This window comes from Diorhabda carinulata, chromosome 11 (genome assembly GCF_026250575.1).
Source record: "Diorhabda carinulata isolate Delta chromosome 11, icDioCari1.1, whole genome shotgun sequence".
NCBI classification, from domain to species: Eukaryota; Metazoa; Arthropoda; class Insecta; order Coleoptera; family Chrysomelidae; genus Diorhabda; species Diorhabda carinulata.
The window spans coordinates 11,304,491-11,326,227 of NC_079470.1; the positions used below are offsets into that span (position 1 = coordinate 11,304,491).

Consider the following 21,737-nt stretch of genomic DNA (forward strand, 5'->3'; position numbering starts at 1 on the left):
TTGACCATAAAAGAGGTGGAGTGACAACCTAGAACCAGAATGAGGAAAGATATCGAAGAAGCAACAGACTGTATTATAGATGAAAGAAGAAAAAATCATGTAATAGTCCCCGAACAGGAAATCAGACACAGATTTATTAGTTACAAAACGTAAATTGCATTCAACGATTTTATAATAAAGATATTAATTTTCTCATCAGTAATTTTACTATTATACCAAGAAATCCTTTATTGCGATTAATTTTTATCATTTTCGCACATTAATTATAAGAATTCATAAGCAAGGGTTTCCTTAAAAAAAGATTAGAATATCTGGAAAACCGAACAGTTAGAAATTTCAAAAATAAAAAGTCTTTTTAGGAAATTTATTTTTTTTATTACTGTGCGTTAAATACGTACTATAGACACACTTTCTAGTGCGTAAAACTTTACTTTACGCACTAGTGCGTATTGAAACAGACTTTAAGTTTTATTTTTCTCTTTATGTAGGCATTTATTCATGTCGAAGAAAAGAATTGCCAAATTTAATAACACAAATTCGTCTGTTGTTTTGTTAATTTGTTCTAATCATGATTGAAATGTTCAAAATATTGATAAATATATAATATATTTTATAAGTAAAATTACCATTTTGATAAAATTTTCGTTAGTAGAAAAAATATTGTATGTAATTCGTGTCTAAAGGCCTTTTTCGATTCATGTATTCACTGTTACATAAATAACTATTCATTCTGTTCATAGTTAACATAGTTAAAAACGCGGTGTTGCCAGCTCTAGCTTTTCTAATTTCGTGGCATCCTAAAATGTAAAGTATGGTCCTAGTATAATTTTCATTATAACAGTTTGAATTTACATAACAGAATTTAATATTGTATACTTTGTAGTTATCCAAATATTGTACTTATATTTCCTTTGCCACAATATCAAATATTTGTTCTGAATTTCGAGAAATACGGAATTTCAAATAATCAATTTATAAAAAAATCCATTTTATCGGCGTTTCAAATGCAACCGAGCACAAGAATCGCCAGCGAATTCACACTAACAGAAAACGACACGTACAAGATGGGGAAATTCACTGCATTTTCTGATTCTATCATTTTATAGAATAGCTGGCCATACACGTGAATTGTAGCAATGTCTATATTGACTTATATACTTGATTTTCATTTTCAATTATTTTATTCGCACTACACAGAAACAAAATCTGATTATTAACTTTTGAAATATATAATAACTATACAGTAATTCAAGCTGGAAGTGTTATAAAGAAAAGACACATTATCATTTAAAAATTGCACACATTTATTATTTATACGATAAATAATATAACAAATACATACATACATTTCCTTAACATAAAGATATTAAATAAATGATTTATTATTAAAGTAACAATGATTACAAAAACGCAAAACAAAATATTGTATCATATATAATTTATATCAATACTTCTCTGTAAACCACATTAATTGTGAACTAAAAATTGACCATGGGAGAAACAGTTCTCTCTCAAATCGAATCCTGCCACTTTCAAAGATTGACCTTACGATTTATTGATTGTCATAGCAAAACAGACTCTAATAGGGTGTTCCAACCTTTAGAATAATGGGAAAATCTGGAGGATTGAGCGTCTTTAGGAACTCTGATGGGTATTGCACAGCATTATCAACTTGTAACACAGAATCTATAAATCGAAACTTCTCCATCAAATTAATTTAACCCTTTTTAAAGAAATGAAAAAGAAATTTCCAAAAACGAAAAAATTAGTTTTTAGATATTCACACGGGACCCGTTTCTAAAAAAGAATCGCTTTGATATCTCATTTCGTCATGAAGAATTGGTAAATATATGGTTCCGTAATAAAAATTTTTATTCAACTCTTTGAACCCTTTCCAAGTCGAATTTTGAAAATCGCAGAAATTTGTTTTTAGGTATTTGTACGGAGAATGTTTTAGTGCAAAAACGAAGTCGATATCTCAATTAGCGGCCGAGAAAAACGAAAAAATCGAATTTGCAAACATACCCCGTTTTACCCCTTTAAAATCCTTTCTTGGCGCATCTCTACACACTGATACAAACATAACCTCAAAATTTCATATCTCTATCTTTAATAGCCTTGGCTGGGCGTTGATGAGTGAATGAATCAGTCAGTCAGTCAGGACATCCTTCTCTCCCCTGTGACTTCAAATCGATTTTTCATGGTCCGATTTCGTGACTGATGCAGGATTTCTATCCCGAACCTTTCTCTTAAGTTCATCCCATGAATGCTCGATAGGATGTAAGTCCAGGCTACCTGCTCGCCCATCCATAGCGGCAATGCTGATATCCTGTGAATACTGCCGTACAGAACCTGCAGTATGTGGACGGGCATTGCCCTACATACACAGGGAACGACGCGATCTCTTATAATTTCTTCTATGTATCGGTTCGCCATTAGTCCTCCTGCTCCGCCGCCAATTTCAATAAAAACCAACTTTGTTTTTGCTCTCCAATCGCTTTCATTGAAAAGCCACGTCTTTTTTATGCAACACGACGCAAATCTTTTTCCAGGTCTTCTGTAGACTCGTCCTCTTCTATCTTTACCATGAAGGCACACTCTGCTTACGCCTAAGAAGAGAACAGAGCCCCATTGCTCTTCAGTCCAATTAATGTATTCTGAGGCAAATCGTAGATGGGTTGGACTTAGTTTGGGACCAGTAGCTGGCCTTTTTGGCTCAAGTTAGCTGCTTTGAGTATTCGTCTGACTGCCAATTACTCACAGTTCTTCGTCGCGTTTCTTTGAGCTCTTGTTAGACTTGGAACACCAGTGAAGCGATGTGCTGACAATGATCGGTCATTTATCTCGTAGGTGTATTTTTTTCCTGAATCTTCGAAGAAAGTTATCAGTTTCCGAGTAACTGACTCATGCTCAGCGCACTGGCCACTTCTCGCTGACTGTGCCTTTGTCGCATTAGAATGGCTAACTGATAATAGTGGGTGAGATAGATAACCTTTTATAAGAGTCATTTACCCTTAATTAGCACTATTATAAACAAGCATAAAAAGGGTAGTTACTGATTATAACATATTGTTGGACTGTGAGTGCAAGAAATATTGCAATATTGTATATTTATAGCTAATGCCATTAGCTTAAGATTTTTCTAAGAAAAATATAGTTGCGTCTTCAGGTTTTTTGCCAGTGACTGTCTCTTTTGTGCTCAAATGTGTAAATTTGATTATCAACTCAATTATTATCACTTCCATTTCTGTTACATCTTTGAATCTCAAAGGTTTCTAAAAACTCAAACTATAAAAAAACGCATCAAGTGAATTTAGATTCTGATATATGTGTGTGTGTGTGGTTGTCTTTTATCCTGATTTCTGCTTTCCATCGTATTCTTTTTTGGTAGATACGAACCACCCGTCGAAAAAGGTAATCCATCTCTATTGACACCTTCGAGAGAGCGTAAATAACGGGGTTGGCCGTGGTTGAAAGAGTTTTCAACATATGTAACGGAATTCCGACACCATTATTCACCGAATATGATGGTTCGCGAATGGAAATGACACCGACGATCATTGAATGAAAATGTAGCTTTAAATAGAGATCTAAAAACGCTTTGAAAAAAAGTGAGTTTTATTCATCGGTTAGATTTCCTTCCGGACAGCCCTCATTTTATATAGTATCTATATATTGCGGGGTAAATTACTTTGAAGTCAATATACAAGGGTTTCAAACGACTCAACTACTTCTTCAATACGAACATGTGAAAATATCTCTGAATTCCGAATCTTTCAATGTCACCAGGTACTGCATCTTGAGTCACATATCAGAATATGGATCATCCTCATCATAAGAAACTAAAAACGTCGTTAAGCGCTTCAAATGAAGATTCTTAAACAACAGAATCTTGTAATTTAAATTCTTTAGCTGCAACTGATTTGTATAGATCAAAGAGCAGTAACATATTTTAGAGCTGAGCATCCAGAAAATCTACCAAATCGATGTTTCCGTTCTTCTGAATCCAGGTTTCTTCTACGACACATCTCCAGCTTTCCCGAAATTGCTTCTATGCAGTAATCGTTGGCATGGAGATGATAACGAATTTTGTAACTACGTAGACTACTTTGTAGTAACCAAAACAAGCGGGATAAAATGTTGTGAAGCGCTCTTTCGATTGAGAGTACCAGCACTACTCTGTATTCTATTCAAAGGTTTTTATTTCAATTTTCTTGTTTATCAAAGATTAGAAATATTTTCAGGCACATGCAAAATACACAACGATGGAAATTGATTATGAAAAAGGATAAAACAAGTGATTTTTCTCAATAGTGGCATTCTGATTACTGCTTTTCTCATTTCTTAATAATATTTGGCAACTGAATCCAAGCCGATTAGGATTTGTTTGCACCTAGGGGTCCAGTGGACTAAAATCGTAACTTTCCACAGCTTTCCGTTTTCAAATTACTGTAATTATGAAAAATTATGGCAAATTTCTTCAGTTTGTGAAGAAAGATTCTGTAAATTTACAAAAATAGCAAATGTTATTTGGTTTTTTTTTATTTTGGATAATACCTCTGGACTTTTATACTTCATTATGTTGTCAATGCTTATTACCTTGAGGAATTTCTCATCTTGCACGAACTTGTTTATAAGACCTGTAGAATATATATCAATTGTATCAACGCTTTTCATAAGAAGTTGACTGGAATGATGATTAGTGGGAGGTCAATGTTTGGACCTCGTTGAGCTCCAGAATCTATGATGAAATTTTTTTTTCGTTATTGCTGTGAAAGTTCGATTTTCGACGTTTAGTCGTCGCCGACGTGAGCGCAACATGTCGCAACCGGGCCCAGAATTCGCGTCGCTACGTCAAAATTCAACGTCGGAGGCATTGTTGAACGCCTTTTCTCATTCATATTCATTCCGGACATGAATTAAACATAAATATCATCGTCTCTATCAGTCAATCAACCGTAAGAGTGGAAAGAGAAATTTCGGTACGATACCGCGTGGTCTGTACGATATGCTTTCTGCGTTCTCTGTATGCAAATCACCAACGAAATTGTTGGGGATAGGGTTGTGGGTTATTAGCTGTCGTATAGATTTAATATGGTTCAAATATTAAAAGAAACAGATGGTGGATGATTGTGGTGCTAGGGTGGATGGAATTTTCATATCAAGCTGATACCGAATGTGGTCGGGTTATTATATTTTGATGAAACAATGAGAATCCAAGGATTTATCAGTGAAATATTAATAAAAGGCAATTTAATAGATGTTTATTAAGGTCCAATAAATAGATTTTGTAAAAGGATAAGATGCACATTCAATGTACATTTCTTTGAGATTCTCAGATACTTCAACACATTATACATTGTGTTTCGATTTATAGGCTTCCTTAAAATCTATAAACATGATGTGCAGTCCTAGAACATATGCCCGATTGTTCCTCTGTTTTTGTTTAATATTATAGCGACTACGCCCATATACAGGGTGTCCCATGATGAGTTAGAACTATCTGTATATGGCAAAATACTAAAATTATAACTAAAATATTTTCAAAGATAGTCGACTTCCGGTAGAACACCCTGTATATTAATACATTTTTGAAATTTACGTGAAATTTTAGTATACTTTTGTCTAAAAACATTTTTCGAGAAATGCATACTTTTTGAGTTATTAATTTTTTTGTAAATAATTTGACTCTTGCAGACCCTTATAAATTATTTTTTTACGAGGATACCCTTAAAGATATGAAAATGGTTTTTATTCGGTTACTTTTAGCAAAGTCAGACGTATTTGAATATATGTTGCAAAAATTGTTATTTTATACAGGGTGTGTACAAAAAGTGCTCAAAGTTCAACTTAATAAATATCAAATTTATGACTTTCAAATTGTCTCTTCTTGAGGATTCCAAGTTATCTTTCTTTTGTATAAATAATAAGTTCGAGGAATCCAATTTCTGATTAATATGTTAACTCTTTACTAAGTTGAGTTGTAAGAATTTCTGGAACCGTTGGTGATATTCATACTGAATACACAACCACTACACCAACACTCACAATTACACTGTCCGACGCACGTTTCGACAACCACATTATCTACTTCAGAGACAGAACAGACAGTCAGTTTACCTTCAATCTCTGAAGACGATAACTTGGTTATCGAAACGCGCGTGTGAGTGTTGGTGTAGTGGTTATGTAAACAGTGTATTCAGTCTGCTACCTCTTAATTATCTAACTGCTTATAACTAGAGTGAATAAAAAAAACAAAGTAACAAGAGATTATTACGAATAAACGGTTCTGATCTGCTCGAGATTATACAAAAAGAAATGACGCTTAAAAGATTGGAGCAGTGCTGTGGTTTTAATTTCAAAATCGGCTCATAATAATATGCATCAATTTCGATGATCTATCTATACTTTCTAACTAACCAGTTTGTTATACAAAAAACTCCTATCAAGGCATATAATAATAGTCATTTTCTAATTGAAAAACATTAACATCAACATGTTTCTTCTTTAAAGTAAAAAATTGTTGAACTAATTTATTATTACCCACATAATTCGATTCGATGCCGCAGTCGATACAACATTTAAGTCGATTAACATTCGAAATCCGTCTAGAATAACTGTAGATTGTGCAATGAATGCAGGAGTGAGAGAAAAGGGAGACGCGAAAGGGAGTTGCCTCGATTGAATTATAACCCCCAATCAAATCCATTTTGATGGTGATTTATGAAATTGCTTGTGTATTGTCTGACTGCAAAGTCCGTGAAACGAAACAATAAAATTCGTAGGGCGTCTGATGATTACTCGATGTTGAGAAATTGGTTGATATGTAGATATTATTTATATTTAAATATCAATTATCAAAGGTTTGTCGATTGTGGTGTATTCTATCTTAATCTAGATACATATCATTATTGTTATAACTCGGAAGGTTCTAAATTAAGTTATTTTTGAGAATGTTCAAAAGATTTCCTATAGTTGTCGCCGTTTAAATCAATGCTAAGTACTCAAGAATCCAACACGTTGTTATTATATGTTCATAGAAACTTTCTTGTCTTTAAAAGCTATTTTTAGAAACTGTCTTTTTAAAAAACAAGCCATCATTTGTCTTGAAACGAAAATAAACAGTCGTTTTTCTGCAAAAACTGTCTCCCCAAAAACAACAGTTAATTATCGCCCAAGATCTTTATAAAACAAATGTCTTCAGAAACTGTATTTTCCAAAAACAATCCAAAATTTGTTATCAAAAACTGTCATCTTCGAAAACAAATTGCATTCAGATTTTTACACAAAAATATTATCATTTGTTTCCATAAACTGTCTTTCCAAAAAAATCGTTATTTGTCATTAGAAACTGTGATTTTTAAAAATAAATCATGTTTTCTAGGAACTGTCTTTTTTAAAAAACAAAAGTCATTAGTCTTCAGAAGTTGTTTCTTTTTTTCAAAATCTTTAGCAATTGTCTTCAGAAACTTCTTTTTTAGAAATCAATTGTCTTCGGAAGCTATTTTTAAAAAAAAAAACGTCAGTGTCTTCAGTAACTAACTTTGTCAAGAATTATCTATCATTTGCCTCAGAACTAAGGCATCATTTTCTTTAGAAACTGTATTTAGAAATTTTCTTTTTCCAAAAACAACAATCAATAGTCTTAAGAACCTGTTTTTTTTTAAACAAATCGAAAATTGTATTTGGAAATTGCCTTTCTTAAAAAATAAACTTCTTTAGAAACTTTCCATAGGAACTATCTTTTTAAAACAATCATTTACCTTTAGAAACTGGCTTTGTCAAAAATAAACCTGTATTTGCATGAGAAACTAACATTCTAAAAACAAATCGTCATTTTCTTTAGAAACTGTGATTTTCAGAAATAAAACATGATGTTTTTTAGGATCTGTATTTAAAAATTGTCGTTTTCAAAAAACAAAAGTCATTAGTCTTCAGAAATTGTTTCTTTTTTTCAAAATCAAACAGTAATTTGTCTTCGGAATCTTGAGCAATTGTCTTCAGAAACTTCTTTTTTAGAAATCAATCATTTGTCTTCGGAAGTTATTTTTTTTAAAAACACGTCCTTTTCTTCAGTAACTAATTTTGTCAAGAATTCACTATCATTTGCCTTAGAACTAGAACTTTTTCAGAACTAAGGCATCATTTTCTTTAGAAACTGTATTTAGAAATTTTATTTTTCAAAAAAAAACCAATCAGTAGTCTTCAGAAACTGTTTTTTTTAAACAAAGCGAAAAGTGTCTTTGGAAATTGCCTTTCTTAAAAAATAAACATCTTTAGAAACTTTCCATTGGAACTATCTTTTTTAAAACCATCATTTACCTTCAGAAACTGGCTTTGTCAAAAATAAACCTGTATTTGCATTAAAAACTGACTTTCTAAAAACAAATCGTCATTTTCTTTTCCAAAAAAAAAAACATAATTGTGTTTAAAGTATGTCTTTTTAAAAATCAAACTGTCATTTGTATTTTGATAATGTCTTTATCAAAAACAATCATCATCTGTCTTTGGAGATTGTCTTTTTTAAAAACGAACGACATTTGCCTCACTTAAAAGCCTAAAAAAGTTTTTATTGAGAAAGTTACTCACTTAAAACTATCCAAATTTAATGAACAACATGATTTTTTTCCTAGTTTTATTAATAACCTCAAATTAAATGTACATATGTCAAAAACAGACAATAGAAACATCCCTATTATCACTTTTACCGTATGTATTTTTATTTTAATGCGATTTTGCATTTTTTTATCAATCTCGCCTGCATCAACAAACCCCCATCGTCACGTCGAAGCGGTTTTGGGTCCAGCAGTATTTGCATCCGACAACTAAAAATTAAAACTCACAAAGCAGAAATAGACAATGTTTGCATAAAAATGAGAATTCCCATTGCGTTTAACGCCGGATGGTCAGTTAGTCCTTTGAAGTTTTTGCAAACAATTCGTCTGCTAGCCCTTCGCGCAAATCAGGGGCGCACATCATCAGTCCACATGCTCCGACAGAAAAAATATATATAAATACGTACAAATAAAAGCATACAACTAAAATAACATAAATACATAGTGGTATAGAAAACCAACTTGGTTCTCAAGATATTTAAATTTCAACTCGTGTCATCCTGTGTCACAAAAAAATACTATAATATCAAATACATTGAAATAATCATGACGTTGTTTACATAAGGCAGACATCCCAGCTTTTGGAGAATAGATTGAAAGATCATAATGTCTAAAAATACAAAAATTCTTGACCGAATCTAATACAAAACTGAGAATGTTTAGAAATGGTTCACATATATAAAAACGAAACATATGTCATTGATAAACAATTTGAATAAAATTTTTAATTCCATTCAATACATTTTAAGGCAGATATAAATAATTTGATAGATGACTGTTACTACAAAAAAACAATCATTTATTTTGGCTAAAACAAATGTTTGTTCTGATATTCACGCCTTAGACGATGTATTGGTTAATATAATTATCCAAAATGTCAATGTCAAATCATATTTTGATGATTTTAACTATTTCAAAAACCAATTTCCATTCAAAAAAGACCTAAAACCAACACAGTTTATCAATGGAAACATATCAAAAATCTGAGAAGAAAATAGTTGAAAAAACAAATATGAATATACAGTTTATTTTTATGTATCAATGATTTAAAAACTATTTCTTAGCGTCATATTTTGATCAGAATCATGATGATAAACCTCATCTTATCTACAGCTGCACGGAATATTGATAAGCACTTGTTTTAGGGCCAGTATTAGCAAAAACAAACTCCCCATTTCCTACAGATCTTTCTGTAGTCTGAAACTTCAACCAAAATATTTCTGATACAGTCTAATAAGATCTGGATCCCTCTTTGTTAATAGATAATATCTGTGAAACCACTGGACAAATCTACAGAGGTTGAAACTCCTCGCTCTGTTTAAGGTATCAACTCAAGTACGAATATTGAAAGTCTTGTCGAGGCATTCCTGAGGACGTTTGTTGTAGCAGAATATGCAACATTCAGATTCTGCTACATGAGGAATGAAACCTCTACCCGCATTCTTGGTTGTTGTTGGAATTAAAGGTGAAGAGTTATTATAGTAGATCCATATTGGGAAAATTAAAACCATGAATCCCTCAATGTGATTAACAAAAATTATTTATTTATATAAATACTAAAAATAGCAGCAATTTGAAACATAGTTTATTCATGTTTATTCTATCTTTGATATTTTCTTTTCTGGCGGAGAAAACTTTTAGATATGCTACTGACCAAACATCGGTTACCGTTTTGTTAAGCCAATTATTCTCTTTTATAATTTCATCGGACATGAATGGTCAGTGATTAATCTACAGCTCTGGAGCAAACCGGACTAAAGGGTCACAATCGAAAGGGTAGTGAATTTTTTAAATCCTTTCCCTTTCATGTCGTATCTCGTAAGATTTTTCATTTGTTGAATTAGGGGTGTGTCAAATTAGGAGCTTTTAAGCTAATAGTGACTGAAGAGCGTAAATATTGTAAATACTAGGCTGTCAATCACGAAGAAATTGTTAAAGATATTATCAATAGGGATGCAGCAATATTTTTATAAAGAATTTAAAACTCATTTCTTATTGATTAAATTGTGTGTGACCTCGCCAAAGAGTTTGGCCTCAGCTAGACCACCATTTTCACCATTTTGACAAATAAGGTTGCAATCAAATCAGCCGGAGTAGCCAAAGGAATATAAAAACTATTTCATCAAAAACATAGGTCTTCAATCCACGAGGAAATGGAGAGGCTATTAGCGATTCGGATTAAGGACAGGCAGGTGAAAGGTGACGTAATAGCTCAAGATATTATCTGTCACAAAGCCAAGATAATTTATGACGATCTAAAGAAAAACGTCCTTGGAAATAGCAGCAATCAAGATAATGAAGAAGAATTCAAAGCCAGCAGGGGGTGGTTTTTTAGATTTAAGAAAAGGTGTGGAATCCATAGCGTTACTATGCTTGGTGAGGATGGCAGTGCTGACAAAAAAGAAGCAGGAAAGTTCTCTATTAACTTTCAAAAATGTATTAAGGATAAAGGATATTGACCACAACAAGTGTTCAATGCCGATGAAACGGATCTTTTCTGGAAAAGAATGCCGAGCAGAACCTTCATTACAAAAGAGGAGAAGAAATTGTCAGGACACAAAGACATGAAGGACAGACTTACTCTTATGTTTTCGTTTAATGCCAGCGGAGACCTCAAGATCAAACCTCTATTGGTTCATCACTCTGAAAATCCAATAATTTTCAAGAAAAATAACGTTATTTAGTTCAAACTGCCCGACCATTGAAATTCCAATCAAAAAGCCTGGGTGAGCCAAGTTATCTTCAACGAATGGATTCTGGAAACCTTTGCTCCTACTATGAAAAAATTCTTGCTAGAAAAGGAACTGCCGCTCAAAGCCCTTCTGATACTTAACAATGCCCCTTCTCATCCAAAAGACCTAGAGAAAATATTGCATGAAAATTATCCTTTTATCACCACATCCATTCTTCAGCCAATGGATCAGCAAGTTATTGCAAACTTTAAAAAACTCTACACTAGAGCCCTCTTTAATAAGGTGTTTGAAGAATGCGAGTTTGATGGGAACAATATGACTGTCCGAAAGTTTTAGAAGGAGAAATTTAATGTCATTATGGCAATACAACTTATACAGAAGACCTGGGAAAAAGTGTCACAAAGGACCCTAATTTCTGCTTGGAAGATGCCTGTGCCTTCATGAACCCAGGAAGAAGCAGTAGTTGATGACACAGAAGTGGTGAAGGACATCATCACAGTGGCTCAAAGGTTGGAATTAGAGGTAGAGGAAGAGGATGTAGAGGAGCTTATTGAGGAACACGAAGAAGAGCTGACAACTGAAGAGCCCAAATACTTCTGGTCCAGCAACAGGACAATGCTGAAAGGGAAGCGTCATCTGATAACGAGGAGCAACAATCAAACAATCAACCAATCCCAACTGCTCGCATCAAGAACATCCTGGTCAAATGGAAAGCAGTTCAGGAGTTTACCAATGCCCACTATCCGGATCCAGCTGAAGCAAACAGGATCAACGATCTTTACTCCGATACTCTTGTCCGTTATTTCCGGCAGATGTTGGAGAAAAGAGAAAAACAAACGACTTTGGACAGGTTTTTCATGAAACCATCGGCCAAAAAGCAGAAAAAGGATGAAGATTTACAAGATTCGGTAGATTCTACTTAGTGTGTCTTAAAATTAAAAAAATGTGTGCTTGCTCCTGAAACGAATTAAGTTCGTTGAGTGAGGTACCGCTGTATTAGGGTAGTAGTAACTAACCACTCTATTATCTATTGGAAAATTACTGAAAACTAAGTCAACTGTTGTTATTATTAGTAATAATCGGCTATTTGTTCATATAAGGTTCCTACAAAACATTTTTTTGTGTATTAATTGAATTCTCCTCAAAATCCTGGTTTTAAAGATTTTGTAGCGAAATGCGGATTATTAGAGATAAATTACTTCCCGTGCTATTATCATGTCCAACCATTCAAAAAAAACTGAAACGAATTATTCACGCTCCAAATGTAAAAATACGTTTTTTACAGGTCGATAGGCGACAAATACAACCAGCTCTCGAAAATCGCTGTTGTTTTATTTTTGCAGGATTTCACTTTAACGAAATATGATTTTTTTGCCTGATGCTGGCAGGAACAATAAAAATAATACCAAACCGATCGTATCGTGACAGTTGCTGTATTTTGTGTATTTCGTGAGCTTATTGCATAACTTTTAGATACAACATCGATTAGTTAGCTAGACAAAATAATGGTTATTAATTAAACTGACATTTTGATTTGTTCCACTCCAACATAAATTTCATAGAGAAACTACAAAAGTATAAAGTTAGTCAAATATTCAACGTCCTCCGTAGTTGTCTATAAAACCATAATTTTTGTAACTAAATCGTCTTTAGAAATTTAAAAATATTGATGTTTCGAACTACTTCAGTCTTTTGAAAAAATGACATTAATAATATGTGCGATTATATTAATTAATAGATCGACATGAATATCAAAATAAAAACCTGTTTCAAATATGTAGTAGCCTTTAAATAACCTCATTAAATAAGGTCTTTCTCTTGTACCTGATTCCATTTCAAGAATTTTTATAATTGAATATGTTTCATTCTTTTAATCGCATTGATGACTTTTTAATCTATTTTCTAAATACTGAGATGTCTGTACTATGTAAACAAAGTCAAAAATTACAAAGTACTTAATATATAATGGTATTACTTTTCCAGTTCCTGGGTATTTTAGTATAGACTTATTTAATGACTTTGATATTCGTTATCTTTTTTAAGACGGTCTGATATAAGTGATTTGTGTAACTAAAATAGTCGTATAGACCTATCAAACAGTAACAAGTTTCAGGTTTTGTAAACCATTACTGTCGAGAGATCCATGGTTCAAGTTTCCTCCGTTTTCACACTGCGCTATAAAAAGTTACTCCAACTCCTAGTGTCTTTGAACCATCTGTATACAAAACTGGCCCTTCTGTAATTACGGAATTATGAAGGTCAACCCACCTCAAAACAAATCTTCATTACTCCTTGAGATTGTAGCCTAATTACACTAGATTATCAACATATGAATTCAGGCGCCTAATCTTGAGGATGGCACCCGTCCATCATACGAATAGATCTATGAAATCACAACTATTCATCACCAAATAAGTGGTGGTTGCTTTTTCCAACTGCTTATAAACGTGGTTTCTTCAATTGAGCTTCTTTTTTATTATGACATCGACATAGCGCACTTCACTAGAGAAAATTAATTTTGTTATGAAGATCGAGAAAGCTCTAATAAAAATTTAGAGCTTTTGTGTCTTATTTTTCATTGTTTTAAGGCTGAGGTTTTGGACCAGAATTGCAGCGTCATCGTCGTATGGCGTACACCCAAACTAGCAAAATGTCACTAACGATCGACTACATGATGGGAGCTGCAAAATTCAGTGGTTTGAAATCTGAACGAAATTTCTCTGTTTCGAATCATATGTCAGTTTCCCGTGTAGAGTCAAATGGAACATTATAAAATACTCTCTCTATAGCGATAAAAATACTCAATGCTACACCTTTGTGGTGACTTGTAATCTCGATAAATTAATTTAATTGTAAATTGATGAGTAACAAACAATTCGTAGATGATTTGATGTTATTGGTATGGTGTATTTCCATATTCACGTTTGCTCTTGCTAAAAACTAGTTCATACCCAATAATTATTTCCAGAAATAAATGTTCTATTAAAAAAAATATTGAATTGTCTAAATTAATCACCCTATAGCTTACTAAAGAGTAGTCTTAGTTACATTCCTGTTAATTAAACGTAATTTCTGTTTGCATTCCAATAGTCTTATGTATCACCCTGTTCTAAAATTGGCGCTAGGGGATGAAACATTGTTATTCATTTTGCTTCGCATGGTTCCTGAAGAATTTCCATTAGGTACAACTTTTCAAAATGAATTTTTACGACAAATTCCAGATCAATCAAGAATACGTAATCTATTGCACCCGTTTTGATTTAACTAATTTTCAAGGTCGCTAAAACAAATTTCTTTGCGTTCTGATTTTGAATAAGAAAAATAATTATTATTATATAAATATAAATATATATAAATAACTAAAAACCGGCTAGTTTTTAAGCACCTGAATGTTTGTTTGCTTGATTTATTAATTCGTTGATGACATGGACTTAAAAGGCTACAATTCATCAATTATCATTTAAAATTGCTTATGGTTTAACCAATTTTTTGGTTAAGAACTACATTTAACCATTTTCGCTTATTTTGAGTATAACTTTCTCTACAATAAATTTTTGAACTGGTTTTGCTTTTAATACTTAACATTAAATTACAATAAAGTTTGAATTCCATTTTTCCTATTTAATATTTTCAATTATTGTCAGTTTTGTCATCATATATTATAACCAAAGCAATAAAATCTAAATTAATAGAAAAATAAAATTAGTTTCTCGTTCAAAACTCACTTAATTACATATTAACATACAGTGAAAATGAATTTTAACTTCTTTAACGTAAACCATCAATTATCGGTCAGAAACCTCCAAAAAATAAATAATCAACGATTTTACGTGTCGCGTGTGGTAAAGAACTTTTGACTCGGATTTACATCAACATTAAAAGTAACACAAATGATTATTTCGCACGAAAGTGAACGCAGAAGAACGACAACTTAATTTTTACAAAGGATTAGTTCCCTAAAAGGATTTTTATCGTGTACGAAATCGAGAGCGGTCTGGTCGGGCTGATTTTTTTTAAAAGTATTTTCGTATTCAAGAGCACTTCCACAATTTACATTTTTCTCAAGAGATTGAATAAGTGCGGGAAAAGTTACAGCTGGATATATTGGATGGATGAGTGGTTTCACCCAGAAATGGATTGTTTTCATATTTCCGGATTATTAGAATATCTAAACGGGGTAAAACAATTTCATAATAAAAATACTTATTAAAGTACTTTTTAGAACTTAAGCTAATGTATCCGTTTCATCTAGAAACTGAGATCTCTTGTTGAAGACGATATCTCAACAGTGAAATGTTTGTACATCTGTAGATCTTTTTGAGTTCATTTTTCTAACGTTAATTGTTTTCCGTGTCTTCCATTAATTCTTTCAACCACTTTAATTTGAGCCTCAACTTCTTCTACTCCTTGGATCTCAAAGTGTTATTTGTTTCATTATTCATACGTTGGCTGTATTCATTTTAATCAATCTAATATACTTCTAATTATCTTTCCTTCTGTGCTATTTTCATATCAACTTCTATTTTTGTCATTGTTTCTGCCGCCATACTTTAAAATCGTTGTTTTGTAAATTATCATTTTGGTATTTTCATTCAAAATTTCACTTTACAACATCTTATTTGAACGATATTATTCGTCTATACAGGGTGTCCCACGACGATTTAAAACTTTCTGTATATAGCAAAATATTTATAGTAAAATCATGAAAAATTCTACGTTTTCGGATACGATCTTTTCAACTAATATATTTTCAAAGATGGCTGTGACTTTGTTATTATAAATAGAACACCCTATATATTAATACATTTTTGAAATTTACGTGAGATTTCAGTGAACTTTTGTCTAAAAACTTTTTTCGAAAAATGTATACTTTTTGAGTTATTAATTTTTTTGTAAAGAATTTGACCTTTGCAGACCCTTATAAATTATTTTTTTACGAGGATACCCTTAAAGATATGAAAATGGTTTCTGTTCGGTTGCTTTGAACAAAGTCAGACATGTTTGAATCTATGTTGAAAAATTTTTTATTTCATACAAGGTGTGTATAAAAATTGTTCAAAGTTCAACTTCATAAATATCAAATTTTTTAAATAGAACCACCCAGTTTTTTCTATTCTAATGCATCCAGAGGTAAAACATAAGACAAATTTAAGTATACTTTTCTATAGTTAAACCCTACCGTTATCCATATATTAAATTTTCTCTATTAATTTTTATAGAGACGCAGGTGTGGTCTAAATTTTATTTATTCGATATTAAATTGAGAACGAGCCGTTTTTAACGATTTTCGAAAGTATCGACAATTGACAAGTGACAGTTAAATAAGTGTCAATATATTACAAAGCCTTCTAAAAGTATACATAAAAAATTTTAACTTGTTAAAAAATACAACAATAATTAAAAATCTCAAATATCTCGGAAACGACTAAAATTTGGAATAGGATTAGTGAATACGATTTGATTTGATTTTTTTTTACAGACATTGACAAGCTAAAGAAAAATAGTTTTTTATTTCTTAGTGCTTGTATCAACGGGTCAAAATAAAATTTAGACTACACCAGCATCTCTAAAAATTTACATAAAACATTTAATACCTGGATAACGGTTAGGTTTAGGTATAGGAAAGTATATATGAATTTGCCTTATTTTTCACCCCTGAATGCATTAAAATAGAAAAAACCGGGTGGTTCTATTTAAAAAATGAAGAAATTTGATATTTATGAAGTTAAACTTTCAACACTTTTTATACTCACCCTGTATAAAAAGAAAAAAATTTCAACATAGATTCAAATACGTCTGACCTTACTAAAAGCAACCGAACAGAAACCATTTTAATATCTTTAAGGGTATCCTCGTAAAAAAATAATTTATAATGGTCAATTTTTTTACAAAAAAATTAATAACTCAAAAAGTATACATTTTTCGAAAAAAGTTTTCAGACAAAAGTATACTAAAATCTTACGTAGATTTCAAAAATGTATTAATATATAGGGTGTTCTATCTAAAATAACAAAGTTACAGTCGACTTCCGATAAAACCGGAAGTCGGCCATCTTTGAAAATAATTTAGTTAAAAAGATCGTATCCGAAAACTTGAACGTAGAAATTTTACTAGAAGTATTTTGCCATATACAGATATACAGATAGTTTTAACACCCTGTATATATGACCTATCCCTTTTTGACTGCTTACCATACCTTATGATTCAATTTTATTTTTAACCCCATTTCTTCTTTCACGGTTTTCAGTATCTTCAACGTATCCTTTATGTTTCGGCCTCGGACTCGACCTCGTCTTAAAGGAAAAGCCAAGCAAGTTTTGATCACGATCCTCATGAGGCCGCACGTTCCGAAAGCTATCGGCACCACCACCACCTTTCTCTTTCTTGTATTCTTTTGAGATACTGTTCTTTATCCATTACGTTAACACGTCATGAACAAGTGAGACGAAGTGCAACCGTCTTGAGTGTGCGAGGCAAACGTACTGAGCATAATCCCCCATACTGACTGACCGAGGATTTACCTCCGAGACACCGCGGCTAATAGTGCTGCAGATAATGAGTCACACTGTCTCACTCTCTTATTAATTAGAAATATTTCCGTTCCGCTAGTCAGTATTATCAATTTTATTCCTATCCCTTGGTTTTTATTAATGCCCTTATCATCTTGAGTCAAACGCTTGTTGGAAATCTATAAACATCATTGCAATATCGATCTAATCATGTGTTTTCTCCACAATCTATTTAATTGTGCGTTTTTCATCTATTATCGATTTACCCAGATTTACCAAATTGAACGAAGATATATTAAAACTTTTTTGTGACTCAAAATATAATGAGTTCTTACAGTATAGAAAATGCGAAATGTACGCTTTCGACCATAAACGAATCTAGTCTAATAGAAAAGCAAACGAAGGGAAAGCGATATTGTGAAAGTGAAAGCGTAAATGGGAAGCAGAAAATTTGTTATTCCATCCACGATGGTTATTACCACAAAGCTAACCAACAATTAAAAAACCCAATTGAAAACGTATTTAAAAGCCATTTCGTTCAATTAAACAAATTTGATGAAATTAAATTGAATTAAACGCTACTGCTGCTACAACCGTAGACCCTTTTTGCTTCCTTTCGACTTTTATATTAATGTTGACTTTACTGCCTATTTTTTTTTGCTCGAGTTTAGTTTAGTAATTAGAAAAGGGAGATTGGAATCTTTATTAGACTTTTACTTTCGATTTTCAATTGTTTGATATTCAATTTTAGTTACTTATTTGGTATTACGAAACTGAACCAATAAGTTTTTCAAGAAATAAAATTACCCCTTTTCGTCAATAATGTATCCACCTCACTACCTTCATAACTCTTTTCTCTCTTAAGAAATACAAGCCTTAAAATCAGGCGTTCAACTGTCTCAGTGACACTATAATTGTGTACATCCCCAGCAGGATCTTTAAGCTACAACCCCATTTCTTTCCTGCGGAGCTTCTGCACACCATCAGGACTTCGTGGTTATTCCAGAGGAGTTTACTGTATAGAGTGAATCCTCCTGTTTCCAGTCAATGGCTCACCCGTATAACTTGATAAGCTTGAGATTGATTCATATTTATTTTTTCCCTGCTGCAAACGTTCTTAAACATTGCTGTAGTTTGTCTCGTAGCTTTTATCTCTTCATCTTGTTTTTTGAAGCCGTAATACCGCTCCCAGGGAAGTTATTTTTTGATACTCTGTCCTAATTACCCTCCGTGAAGCTGTCGTCTGCCTTTCCAAGTGCCATTGCTGTATTGATTTTACCATTCGCCAAGACCTTACATTGTCTTACAGCTGCAGGTACAGAGTCCTATTCAATTGCCTATAGTTTGTCTGAAATCTTAACTTGGACTGATGGTCATTCAACCAAGAAACATCGCTTCATGTTTAACTTTTTCGTCGATTCATATCCATCGAGAATTCTTTATTATTGGTTTTTGCCTAGCCGTTCTGGTCTAAATGTGCTTCAACTTATAATTTAAATTGGTATTATTCAATTTCCAATCGATTTTCCTTACTAGGATGTATTGATATCTAGTTAGCCTAGTTACTTATGCCAGTTCCATGCATAAATAAAATATTAGTATGGATGAGACTTGGGTACATTTCTACGATCCAGAAACAAAGCAACAATCGATGGAATGGCGACACTCTGGTTCTCCAAGACCTAAGAAGTTTCGTGTCCAAAAATCTGCTGGAAAAGCTATCCAAAGGTATTTTATTTTTGCAGGACAACGCCCCTGCACACAAATCTCATGTTGCCATCCAAAAAATTCGTGATTTTGGGTTTGAATTACTAGAACATCCTCCTTATTCACCAGATTTGGCTCCGTCCGACTATCATCTCTTTCCTTAACTTAAAAAATTTAAGAGGTCGTAAATTGTCTTCCAACGAGGAGTTAATGAAAGCTGTGGAGGTCTGGTTTGCAGATCAAGAAGAAACATTTTTTTTGTAAGGTCTAGAGACGTCGCAGGCTCGAGAATATGTTGAGTAATAAAATATTTTGACATCTGACTTCTTCTCTTACGGATGTTGGTATAAATAGAATACAAATAGATTGTTTTTTTTTTCAGGGATCTGCAAGGAAATAACATCACGATTTTGTACGAGTCTGACTTTCAAGATTTAGGAAAACTGAAGATTTTGTAAGTACCTAGAATTTTATAGAATAAAATAATTATTCAAAATAAAAATGAGTTATTTAGAAAAAAAAAAATCATTGTTTTTAATCGTAATAATTGGAGAAACTTTCTGGGATAAATAAAATCGAGTAGATGTTTCTAAGACTTTTATTTTCTATCTTGTTAAAGTAAAACATTCTTTCACAGGCAGTTATCCGATAACTTAATAGGAACAATACAGAAAGACGCATTTCAAGATCTAGTAAATTTAGAGAGACTGTAAGTAAAAGAGTTGAAGAGACGATTTCGCAACCATTATTTTCCCCACTGTTTTTTTTCTTTTCTAGACGACTAAATGGCAACAGTATACGACACATTCCAGAAAATTTATTTTCTAACGTGCCTAATTTATTTCGTTTGTAAGTAATGTCTCTGTTGATGTCACAATGCATAGTACAACACTTGATATACACTATCTCCTTCAAGTATTGAAACTGAATTGTTTACGTGATAATTCACAACAAAAATTTGTTGTTTTTAAATTTTGGTGGATGTAATATAGCGTCCACCAAATTTTAAAACATAAATTTCATATCTAATTATTTCATTCTTTCGAATCATTACCCAAGTAAGAGTGTTGTACTATTCTGTGTCACTGTATGGTGTAAAGGTTCTTTTCTATCATTCATCATGCTCCAAGCTTCAATTTTATACGTATTGAATACTAGGGCTGTTTAGAAAGTTTTGTAACTAAAAGAAAAAAATTATGACGTACATCATCTGGGAAAACGACAAAAATTTACAGTTACCAAACAATTTGATATCCGATATTGTGAATCGGCGATTATTATCAATTATAGCCACCAATTCGTCAGTTATAATACTAAGGCGTACGTTTTGATCATTTATGAAGTGAATGCATCATTTTCAAACGGAATTTTTATTTACTACGTTCTTGTCTGCTACTCTACACAATCGTTTGGTAAATTTTCATATATTTCACATAAAAAAAACGGTACAAACGGACCAGTAGGATGGAAATGTTTCCTGTTGTGATACCTAGAAGCCGACTGAGATAATCAACTAACTGCGACTTACATAAACGTCCCTTACTTTCCAAATAGCTCTCGTATTTAAAAAAAAAAAAACAGAAAAATATCAATTTAGTAGAAAATATTATTTAATAAAAAAAGTTTTCGCTAATATATGGATGTAAATCATTTCTAAATCAACAATCACTCAATAAGTCGTGTGAATAACGAAGAAAAACACATTTTCTTTGCCAAAAATCGATTTTATTCATGAATTTAATCTTCTTCATGAGCAATACTACCATTCCAACGCTTCTCTAACTTATCGGTGCCGCGCTGGTAGAGTGATTTGTCTTTTGCCTCAAAATAGGCTTCAGTTACAGCAATTGCTTCTTCATTTGAGCTGAATTTCTAACCGACGAGCATTTTTTGAGATCAGCGAATAGCTAGTAGTCACTGGGTGCCAAATCTGGACTATACGATAGATAAGAAAGCAATTCGAAGTGTAATTCGTTCAATTTAACCATCGTAGCCATCGACATAGGAAGCCGGTTTTCCTTGTTTTTGGATACTTCGGACGTGGTTCACAGGCTGCAGTTTACTCAGATGATGATCGTTTTGATTCCGTGATTGAGTGAAGTGATGGATCCATGTTTCATTCATTATCACATATCGACGCAAAAAATCTGATTTATTATGTGTAAACACAACCAAACATTGCCATGAATCATCAACATTGCTGTTTTTGATCG

At 32.5% G+C, this 21,737-nt stretch overlaps 1 protein-coding gene across 6 annotated transcripts in view; it reads left to right on the plus strand.

Annotated features, from left to right (window-relative positions):
• The window catches only part of LOC130899487 (protein slit), a 531,917-nt gene that overhangs the window by 480,997 nt on the left and 29,183 nt on the right, over positions 1 to 21,737 (plus strand). For 3 of the 6 annotated variants that reach the window (XM_057809455.1, XM_057809457.1, XM_057809456.1), the window contains exons 3-5: positions 19,907 to 19,978; positions 20,162 to 20,233; positions 20,302 to 20,373. In XM_057809455.1, the coding sequence (XP_057665438.1) occupies positions 19,907 to 19,978; positions 20,162 to 20,233; positions 20,302 to 20,373 (216 nt within the window). The remainder of the gene's footprint in view (positions 1 to 19,906; positions 19,979 to 20,161; positions 20,234 to 20,301; positions 20,374 to 21,737) is intronic. The other 3 variants (XM_057809459.1, XM_057809460.1, XM_057809458.1) reach the window with 2 other exon arrangements.